Genomic DNA, 10,332 nt, shown 5'->3' with positions numbered 1-10,332 from the left:
AAATGTGTGTGTAATGCTACAATGTACAACTGATATATGCACGAATAAGAAGAACAAGAAGAATACATACAATAGAAAATAGGCATAACATGTTAAATATAAAGCTTACATTTAAGAGTTGAAAGAATATTTCACATTTGAAGTACAAAGCTCAGACGAAGGTAAATGAGTAGGCAATAAGATGTTGTGAACAGGTAGTACAGGCTGGTATAACACCTTTATTCTCACCTATCCCGTGTGTTATTTGCAGTAAAAGGAGATAAACACAGCCCAGTGTGTGTGTGTGTGTGTGTGTGTGTGTGTTCACACTGCACTATTGTCCCATGTGCTCACCTCATGTTCAGTTTGCTCAGAGGAGGAAGAGGGGCTGAGCCGGTATCGCCCCCTACCGACTCCAAGCCTCCACCGGGGGGACAGCCGACCCCCAGACTCAGCCCCGGACCTCCCACCTCTTCCTCACCAGCTCCCCGGCTATAGGAGGAGGGGGCGGGTGAGGAAGGAGGAGGAGGTTAGTCCTCCCCTCTCTCTCTTTCCTTATATATATGTATATAATAGAATCCCTTCCTCGCGCGCTCCCTCGCAGACTGCTTGTCTCTTTGATCCCCCCCCCCTTCCCCACCCCTCCCTCCTAACAACAGCTGACGTCATCGCGCGCACCCACCTCCTCCTCCTCCTCCTCAGCGCGCGCTCGCTGGTAAACTTTGTGTGTGTTTGGCGAGCGCGAGGCAGGGGTTTTTGTCTCGCGGAGGAAAGCGGTCAGAGCTTCAGAGGGCTCGCGCACACCGGAGGAGCAGCAGCACGCAGCAGCAGCGGCTCCGCGACAACAAAAGTGATTCAGAAAAGAAGCAAACTTGAAGCTTCGCGTCTGCTGTCGCCTCTTCCTCCTGATACATTGTGACATTTTAGAACTAAAACAAAAAATAAAAATAATCTAAAACCCGACGGTGCTGATAATATATTTTTTTAAAAGTCGCCCACTATGGAGGACCAGCTGCTGTGCTGCGAGGTGGACTCCATCCGGAGAGCCCACCAGGACGTGAACCTGCTCAACGACCGGGTCCTGCACACCATGCTGAAGGCTGAGGAAAACTACCTACCGTCTCCAAACTACTTCAAGTGTGTTCAGAAGGAAATTGTGCCCAAAATGAGGAAAATAGTTGCCACCTGGATGCTGGAGGTAACTTTGAGTCTCGCCGCGAACTTGTTGCTAAACTGTCGCTACTTTATATTTAATTAAATCCTCTAAAAACGTGCAGAATTAAGGTGAAAGCTGTGTGTTAATTCACTGTTACATAAGAAAAGTGTGTCCTCGTGAGTGCTGGGTGGTCCTTCGGCTATAACAGGACATATTGCCACTTTCCACCACGAAGATCTTTTTCTTATTGATTAATTCTTTCCTTATATTTTCCACATGGTGTTGAAATGTAATAACATGGAGAAAATATTCCAAAATAACAGCAATGTACACGTATGCAGTCTGGCCCGTGCCAGTAGCCTATAACGCGCCATCTTTGTTGTCGTATATGAGAAGGATTTTAATATCATTAAAAATCTGTAAAATCAGCAGCAATGACAGTATGCGGATTAGATAAACGGGAAATGCGTCTATGTCATAAAGCTGTTATAAAGTGGCTGTTTGGGCTCGTTTGGTTGCTACAAATCGGAAAAGTTTGTTTTGCTTCGCGTGAGTCGCTTCTGTTTGTGAAGGTCGCTCCGAAAAAAAGGACATTTTGCAAAAGAGCAAAAGCAAAAAATGGATTTAAACAGTCGGATTTGGTAGATTAGATGTTTTTCGACATTAACATGAACTTTTGGTGTGAATTCTGTGCGGTTTTATATTTTATATTAATTTCTGAAATCGTGCATCGGGGAGCGCCGCCTCGCAACTGAATGAACCCACTCTTGGAAATTTATTTTTTTAATAATCTATACGTGTCACAATTCGACATATTTCACCCTCATCCGATCAGGCGTTCGATGAGGATCATTTACGTGATGATTGCGCGCGCGCTGATAATTTTTAAATATTTATAAATATTTTATGAAAAGATGACGAAGTTGAAATTGGAGAGAGAAACTTGCATCGACGCCACCTTTGTGTCTCAGTCAGAACTGACTGCAAACTAATTCCCGACTGTTTTTTATTACTGAAAAACTCTCACTTTCTCCACATAAATAACCTTTATCATAATTTGACTTAAAATATCCAGTTTGACTCACTATTTTACATAAATTCACATGCAACTGGAAATATTTAAACTCTAAACTGGAGTGACATATTTTGATAAATGGTTGATTTCTTTTAATTTGTTTTTGCATGACTGTGTTTTGATTGCAAACGTGTGTGCACAGAATAAGACATATATTATCCAAACAATGGAAGTGAATGGGGGAGCATTCTCTTGCAGCAACCTCCTCTTAAAGTGCTTCTCTCACCTCCCAGGTCTGCGAGGAACAGAAATGTGAGGAGGAGGTTTTTCCGCTGGCTATGAACTATTTGGACAGATTTTTATCAGTGGAGGCCACCAGGAAAACAAGACTACAGCTGCTGGGAGCCACATGCATGTTTCTAGCATCCAAGATGAAGGAGACTGTTCCCCTAACGGCGGAGAAACTCTGTATCTACACGGACAACTCGGTCCAGCCCGGAGAGCTGCTGGTAATTGAGTTCTGCAGACATTGGATGTTGCATAACACATACAGTTCATGAGCAGCACTGCAGAGCACATGACCAGAACACACAAGAGAGTTCAGCTGGTTTGTCAGGGTCACCGGGGCCAGAAAATATCAATATTGTCCCAAAATGCTAAAGATAAATTCTTTAGTCGGAGCAAATATAAAAGTATAAATGTATCAGTGCTGCAGCAGAGTCTGAATGGCTGCCTGTGACTTTCCCATGGTGACTGGAAGGCCTCTCTGATTTCATGAATGGTCTCTGTGACTGCCAAGAACACACTGAGTCACAGCCACACCTAGTGGTCATTAGACGGAGGTGCAGGCTGCTGCAAAGGCCAAAAGAACACCAAGAAGTACGCGTGCACGCTTTGATTTTGTGATCGCTGTGATATTAAATGCACGTGCAGCTGTTTTTTTAAGTGCTGTGCCTCCACAAGAATGGAGACAGCTCATATTTGGGATGCTAATAATATATTTATTTATTATTTACAAACATTTAAGTAAGAAATAAATTTTAAAAAAGAAGAAGTATATCCATTGATTGTGCATCAAGTGTAATTGCACAGGAACTTAACAAAATACTTTTTGAAAAAGCTGAAATCTGGAGTATTTTGATCACTACAAAGGAAACATAGCTGGAAAAACAATGTTAACAAAAGAACAAATAGGTTTGATTTCTTTCAAAAAGATGAGAAAAAGGCATTGAGCAACTTCAGAAGAATTTACCCAAAAATTGGCAAAAAATTAGTTCCTGGAAATTATTTTTTTTAAAATAATTAAATACAATTAAAGTGGATAATTTAAAGAAAAGGGAAATGCTTTAACAACTGTGGTAGAATTGTATTTAAAATATATCTATAGATTGAGAATGGGTAAAAATAAAACTGATGAAAAATGTAAAAATTGAAACATTTAAGAAGGAAATGACGAAATAAGTGCCTGAAAATTAGAGTAATTTTGAAAAAAATTATTTTAAATATATTATAATAATAAAAAAATAAAGCTCTTTGGATGTTTTCACTATTTTGTTTAATTTTCTAAATCTATTTCTTTGTCGCAAATTGTGGAACATTTATTAGATTTTTGTTGCCTTTTTTTTTTTTAAAGAAATCACACCAGTTTACTCACAGTTCAAAGGTTAAAATACTTGAACACAGCACAAGAAAAGTGATGTTTTTCCAGTTTTCAAGGGTTAATAACAACAAAAGTGATGCATCATCCGGTATAGGCCTATAATCACATAAAATACATGTTTGAGAGAGCTGAAATCTGCAGTATTTTGAGCTCTAAAGGGAAACAAAAAGAAAGAAAGCTAGAAACTTGAAATAGGATGTTATCAGAAAAATAAAAGATGTAAACATACATTTTAAATTTCCAGAGATTTGAGAACTGATTCAGTGACAGAGGAGCAAAAAGTCACAGCAGATGTTGAAGTAAATGTTCTCGCTGGGCCGGTGTGACTGAATGCCTCTGGTCTGCTCCGTCCACAGCAAATGGAGCTGCTGGTCCTCAACAAGCTGAAATGGGACCTGGCCTCGGTCACGCCTCACGACTTCATCGAGCACTTCCTGTCCAAGCTGAAGATCTACCCGTCCACCAAGCAGATCCTCAGGAAACACGCACAGACCTTCGTGGCTCTCTGCGCTACAGGTACAGACCAAACGTCACAACAGAGTCGTTAGAAAATATTCCCCTTCAGTTTATTTCCGCACGTTTAACTGTCTGTTCTAACTGTCACAAGTTTCCAGACTGGGTTCATTTAATTTCAGTTGGAATTTCTGGAGATAAAAAAGCACTAAATGCATTTTGGGATAACTAGTTTCCTGTGTTGTTATTCTCGTAATGGCTGCCATGTTGTCATTATTAATTAACCCTTTAAACCTGAGGAAATTTGTTTGATTTCTTTCAAAATCAAGGGGGGAAAGGTAGTAAGCACCGTGGCAAGAAATGTCCCACAAATCGAAAGAAATTAGTAAAAGGTGAAAAGGAAAAGACCTGAATTTTATTTTTTTAATTGAGGGCATTAAAGAAAAACTATAAAAAATAAAAAAAAAAGACTTTTTTGAGCCAAACACGGGTTTTTAAAAGTGATTTAAAAGCTGACGCTGACCATACATTCAAAGGAAAGCATTTATCATTTTCAGACTTTGCTGATATTCAGTTTTTTGACATGTGCTTGTTCCGTTTTCACAGACGTCAACTTCATCGCCAGTCCTCCGTCCATGGTGGCGGCGGGCAGCGTGGTTGCAGCTGTTCAGGGTCTCTACCTGAAGAGCCAAGACGCCTCCCTGTCCTCACAGAACCTCACCAACTTCCTGTCGCAGGTCATTCGCAGCGACCCGGTACGTAAAACACCGTAAAACGGCTCCGGAATCTCATTGTCTCAATTAGCGGACATTTACAAAGATTGCGCATCGTGTTTAAGTGAGCTAATAAATGCTGCTCGGTTTTTTTTAACCCTTTGAAAGCTGAGCAAAATGGTTTAATTTCTTTCAAAAACATGAGGAGAAGGCAGTGAGCAACTCAAAAAGGCATGGCCCAAAATTTAGAAAAAAAATATTAAAAAAGAAAAGGTATAATAAAATGATTTTTTTTAAAAGAAAAAAGTATTTATTTTAAATGTTGATTTTTTTTCTGTAACATGATTTAATTTGAAATTATCATAATAAATACAGTCATCTGGAATTTTCCCACATTTTTTGGACAGTTTTCTAATGATCTTCGCCTCCTTTTAAAATTTTAAAAAAATTTTAGGTATTTTTTTCTCACCTTTTGCTAATTTCTTGACAATGGTGAAATGGTGGACCTTTTTTTTTCAATATTTTTGAAATAATAATAATAGTAATTAGCACTGCTAGTGGTAATAATATAAATGGGGTTTCCTGGAAATGTTCCCCCATTTTTTAAGTATTGTTATTAAGTTACGAAATTAAACCAGTTTGCTCAAGTTTCAAATGTTAAAATGGATGTGAAATGTGTTTGATTGCAGCACAAGAGAAGTAATGTCATTCCAAGTTTCAAAACGGTAAATTAAGTTTAGCTTTATAATTTAAAAAAATTAATTAATTAATCAACATTAGGCATCTGAGTAACAATACAATATCGGCAATAAAATATGGCGACACTATGCTGTATCGATGTTTGTTTTTTTAAATTGTATTATTTGTTGTTGGTGTCGGCGGCCTGGCGTTGACTCGGTGTTGGTTCTTGCCTTCAGGACTGCCTGCGGTCGTGTCAGGAGCAGATCGAGTCTCTGCTGGAGTCCAGCCTGCGGCAGGCTCAGCAGCACAGCAACATGACAGAAACCAAACGCGTGGACGAGGACGTGGACCTGTCCTGCACCCCGACAGACGTCCGAGACATCAACATCTGAGGTGACTGACGTCCGCGCCGCGTGATGACCTGATGATCGAGGAAAGTTGTCGACAGAGGGCGGTGATGGGTGGGCTGGGGAGGGGGTCGTCTGAACTCCCCTCCTCCTCCTTCTTCCTGGTGGGGCTGCTATCACGGCCGACGCGCCCGCTGTCCGCTACGGCCGCCAAGACGGGACCGAGCGCCCTCCCCCGCCGCCCTGCAACAAACCCCACATTTCCTGCCAGTGTCCCCTCCCATCTCGGGAAAAGAAACGAACACTACAGAAATGTACGAGAGAGAAAAGAAGCGTGGGCTGGAGCTGAAGCCACAAAAACAGACATTCTAGTAGATTATTTTTGTCATTCCCTCAAATATTAAACTAGGAATCTTTAAATTACCGCAGACTCGCCTACTAAAACATCCCAAAGTGTCGTGTACAGTAGGTCCTCGTAGTCTGTCTTCAGGTCTTCACCTGAAATCTGTTAAAGAGGCTTTTTTCATTTGATCGTAGACTTCCTGTCCCGTGTTTGTCTTGTTGCAGTGCAAACATTCATATATCCCTGCTTGCTTATGTTTAGTCACTTTATCATATATCATTTTAGACCTCTTTATCAGTTAGTCTTATACCTCTTTGTTTCCAAGCTTTTTGTTTTTTTTTAAACCAAGTGTCCTGTGAGACGCTCTGACTGTGGACCGCTGACGTCGAAGCTCGCGCGATTCATTCCTCGATTATCAGCTCGCCGTCGTTTGATGCAAACCGATGCGCAGCCACGCAGAGCGATCCACAGTCTTGTTATGTATCTTTTCTCTGTGTAGTTTAAATCATTCCAACTTTGTTTTTTTAAGAAAAAAAAGCACTTTTGGTCAGCGCTGCTGGTCGTCGAAAAAATCACAGTGATTAAGTTTGTAAAACATGAAAAATTGAACGAGCAGGAGCCTGTCGGTGATGGAGAGGCAGAGCAGCAGGTGCAGACCGTTCTGGATCTGGATCGTCTCAACGGGACGAAAGATTTGACCCGTGTGGCAGAGATACTTTTTATAAAATAAGACTGAATGCTGCTCGACGCTGTCGTGAGTCTCAGAGCCGCTCGCTGCCTTCGACGTCTCAGATTTCGAGTTTTAGTTCAGCAGATGTTTCGAAAAGGCAAAGCTGCTCTTCCACTTAAAGAAATATTGTTTCAGTGCAGAGCCAGAGGCTTAAAGGGACAGTTTGGGGTTTTGGGGGGTTTATTGGGAACTTATCCATAGTCAGTGTTTTATAGATGTCAGTCAGCAAGCTCCCTAATCCCTAAAAAAAACACCTAAAAAAATCAATATCAGTCTAAGTGTTTGCAATACTGGGAGTATTTTCATCGCTCCATCTTTCTGTCAGACAGCCCGTTTTCACAGGGAAGCAGTGAACACCTTCAGTTCTCCATCGATCCCCTCGTCAAAGCTACCAAACTCCTCTGAAAAAACTGTAATTTTAGCTCGCTGAACACAGGAGCTGCCGGTCTGCAGCTGCATCGATCAGCTAGTTTGTGTTATTGTGCGACTTCAGTGAATCTGAATTAACCCCTTTAAATGCCAAAATCACAAAACAACACACGGAAAATATATTCGCCTAAAACATTTTTTAGGCAAATGTAGATCAGCAGCTCCAGTGTTCGGCGATGTTAAATCACCGTTTTTCTCGATGGAGTCTGGCTTTGAAGAGAGTGATGTAGCAGCTTTATTTTTTCATTGGAAATCTCTGTCTGACAGAAAGGTAAAGCTCTGGAAATACTCTAAATGCAGCATACACTTAAAATGCTGATAATTTTTTTTAGGTGGGACTTTTTTAAGTGGCTAAAATTCTGCCTTTTCAAACAGTTGGCGCGCCACCTGACATCCACTATAGGCAATAAACTGAGTGATGCAACTCAACTTCAAAAATCTGAACTATCCCTTTAAGTTCCACAAGTAAACGTAAAAACAAGTATTATTTTATAGTGAAAATAATACTTTATTTTTATAATATAAAACATATTTATTTTTCTAAATAGTTTGCAAACTGACAGCGGCTCCACTGCCTCCAGAGCAGCCCCCCCCCCACCCCACCCCCGACGAAATATTTGCAAAACTAAAACTCCCGTCTGCCCAGACAGCGTCTCCTCCATCATCGCTCCACCGCAGTTCAATTCTGCTCATGGATTCTGGGACGGGGATGAAGCTAAAAAAAAAGGAGTGTTGAGAAAATGATTTTGCACAAACCTGAAAGACGTGGGCTGCGTGTCTTTGGGGACTTGCCGGGGGAAAAAAAGTGAGCGGCAAGCGAACCGAGGGTTGGAAAAAGACGGCATAAGTGGCAAAAAAGGGTGAAGGCTCAACAGGGAGGGGTGTCTTAATGCTGTAGAGTTCACGTCAGGGCTCCTACACAGGACGGCGAGATGATGGACAGATTCTCTCTCTCTTAAAATCTGGAAAAAAGTATTGAACTCTCCGTCAGACTGTGTGGGAACCCTGTGCATTAGGTTTCTGATTGTACATTAAGGATAGAGAGTAGGAGAGAAACACTCCTTTTATTCCGCTGCTATAGAAAATGAATCCCATCTACGTGTTTTAAAAGAAAAAAAAAGAAAAAATGGATTAAAAACGATGCTTTTCTCCTGTTGTTTGCTGCTACATTTTTGGTGTTTTTTTTATACATATAAATGTCAATATACTGCCATTCTAGGTTTGAATTTTCTCATAGAAAATCGTGTTATTGACATCCTCATTTGTGTAGATTCTATGTGATCCTTTTTTTTTGTTTGTTTGTTTATAATATGATTTTCCGAACTATTCCAAAAAAAAGAAAAAAAACAAGGAAAAGTGAGACAATGTACAGAAAATGCTTTGATCCACAATACCTCATGTGACAGTCAAGATCTATCTCTGATTTTTAGTCTTTTTTGTTTGTTTAGTTCTTATTCTATTCTACTTGTTGGTTCAGTGCCTACCAGCTCTGTTCAACCTGCTCGAGATGAAGCATCCGCGACGGAAACTGGCCAGTCCAGGGCATGCTTTGATACTGGTGCCATAACAGAAAATGGGATATGTATAACTCTGTTGAGTGTTAAGCTGTCTCTGTGAAAGAGACTTTATCCCCCCTTTAGGCCCATAGTGGCCTTCTTTCCTTCCCCCCCTTTTATATTTATAAAAGTAAAAAAAGCTTTTTGCTCCGATTTTTCAAACTGTCAGTGAGTTGATTTGAGTTTGTAAATAGATTCAGTGTCGTGCTCGGTAAGCCATAGACTGTTTTTTGTTACAAATCATTTCACACAGTTGTGTCTACTTCATGCCAGTTGTTGTCTGCAGCTGGAGAAAACAGTGTATTCATTATTTGTGTCGACTACACAATAAAAACATGAATTAGATGGAGTTTGGAAGTCTTGTCTGTCTGTTCCTGATGATATTTGAATGAAGGGAAATTAAAATTGTGTGTCACAGATGATGAAAATGAGCTGAAAATCTTAGACCACAGGTATAAATAAAATAATGTATAGTTCCATTAAAACAACCCTGATTCTAAAAAAGTTAGGACATTGTGTAAAACAAAGTGAACTAAACAAAAATAATTTGTGATTTTTTTTTACCTATTGACTTGAATGCAGTGTAGAGTTATACTAATTAACTTTACATTTTTACTTATTTATCTGTTTAGTTCATTTATTTATTTATTTATTTAGTCTATTTATTCTTTTTTTTCCTTTTTTTTGTAAATACACACTCATGTATTTCACAGGTTGGCTGGTGATACTAGTAAGGTGTCATGTTAAAATATCTCTCTGGGAGCCAGCTGCTTCTCACATCATGTGGGTTTTTTAAAAAATCCAGCAGAAATGGGAACTGTTGACCTGCTGTTGGGCTCAGTGTTAGCAAGAATCTGGAGATACAATACATAAAAAATATATACAAAAATTCACTCATACACTTGAGTCCAGCTGAGTTTAACAGCAGCCCACCAGCAGTCGACAAAACTTCCTCCTCTTCTGATGCACATTATTGATTATTTCTCTCTCTGGGCCTGCAGTCACTTGAAGATGGACGTCTTGAGTAGAAATATTCACCTCTGAACTATTTAACTTCCTGTGTCCATCTGTTCCTTCTGCCAAAGACAAGAGAGCACACACAAAGTGCTGCGTCGGCATCAGAGCTGCACCGTCATCGTGTTTCTTTTTCTCCCGTTTCCGACATGAATCACATTGAAACTGGACTTCCTCAACTCTTGAGAAGTTCTCACATAATAATGCGAGCAGATACTTAACGCACTGCACATGCATTTGAAAATGCATTTCACTG

The 10,332-nt window shown here is 40.2% G+C and overlaps 1 protein-coding gene across 1 annotated transcript; it reads left to right on the top strand.

Moving 5' to 3' along the window:
- Positions 1-696: 696 nt before the first annotated feature.
- On the top strand, positions 697-9,411 carry ccnd1 (cyclin D1). Its single transcript, XM_088081162.1, has 5 exons — positions 697-1,177; positions 2,444-2,659; positions 4,167-4,326; positions 4,870-5,018; positions 5,894-9,411. Exons 1-5 carry the CDS (start codon positions 980-982, stop codon positions 6,047-6,049), a joined length of 879 nt encoding a protein of 292 aa, XP_087937288.1. The 5' UTR covers positions 697-979; the 3' UTR covers positions 6,050-9,411.
- Positions 9,412-10,332: the final 921 nt, after the last annotated feature.

This window comes from Plectropomus leopardus, chromosome 1 (genome assembly GCF_026936395.1).
Source record: "Plectropomus leopardus strain MGB_pleo_1.0 chromosome 1, ASM2693639v1, whole genome shotgun sequence".
Lineage (NCBI taxonomy): Eukaryota > Metazoa > Chordata > Actinopteri > Perciformes > Serranidae > Plectropomus > Plectropomus leopardus.
This window is presented reverse-complemented; position numbering and strand designations above follow the sequence as displayed.

What these genes read in the sequence shown, in the direction of transcription:
- ccnd1 (XM_088081162.1), top strand. Translation starts at nt 980, where the DNA reads ATGGAGGACCAGCTGCTGTGCTGCGAGGTGGACTCCATCCGGAGAGCC. An exon ending in TCCAGCCCGGAGAGCTGCTG is followed by an intron (nt 2,660 to 4,166) that starts GTAATTGAGTTC and finishes CTCCGTCCACAG; the next exon opens with CAAATGGAGCTGCTGGTCCT. An exon ending in AGGTCATTCGCAGCGACCCG is followed by an intron (nt 5,019 to 5,893) that starts GTACGTAAAACA and finishes TCTTGCCTTCAG; the next exon opens with GACTGCCTGCGGTCGTGTCA.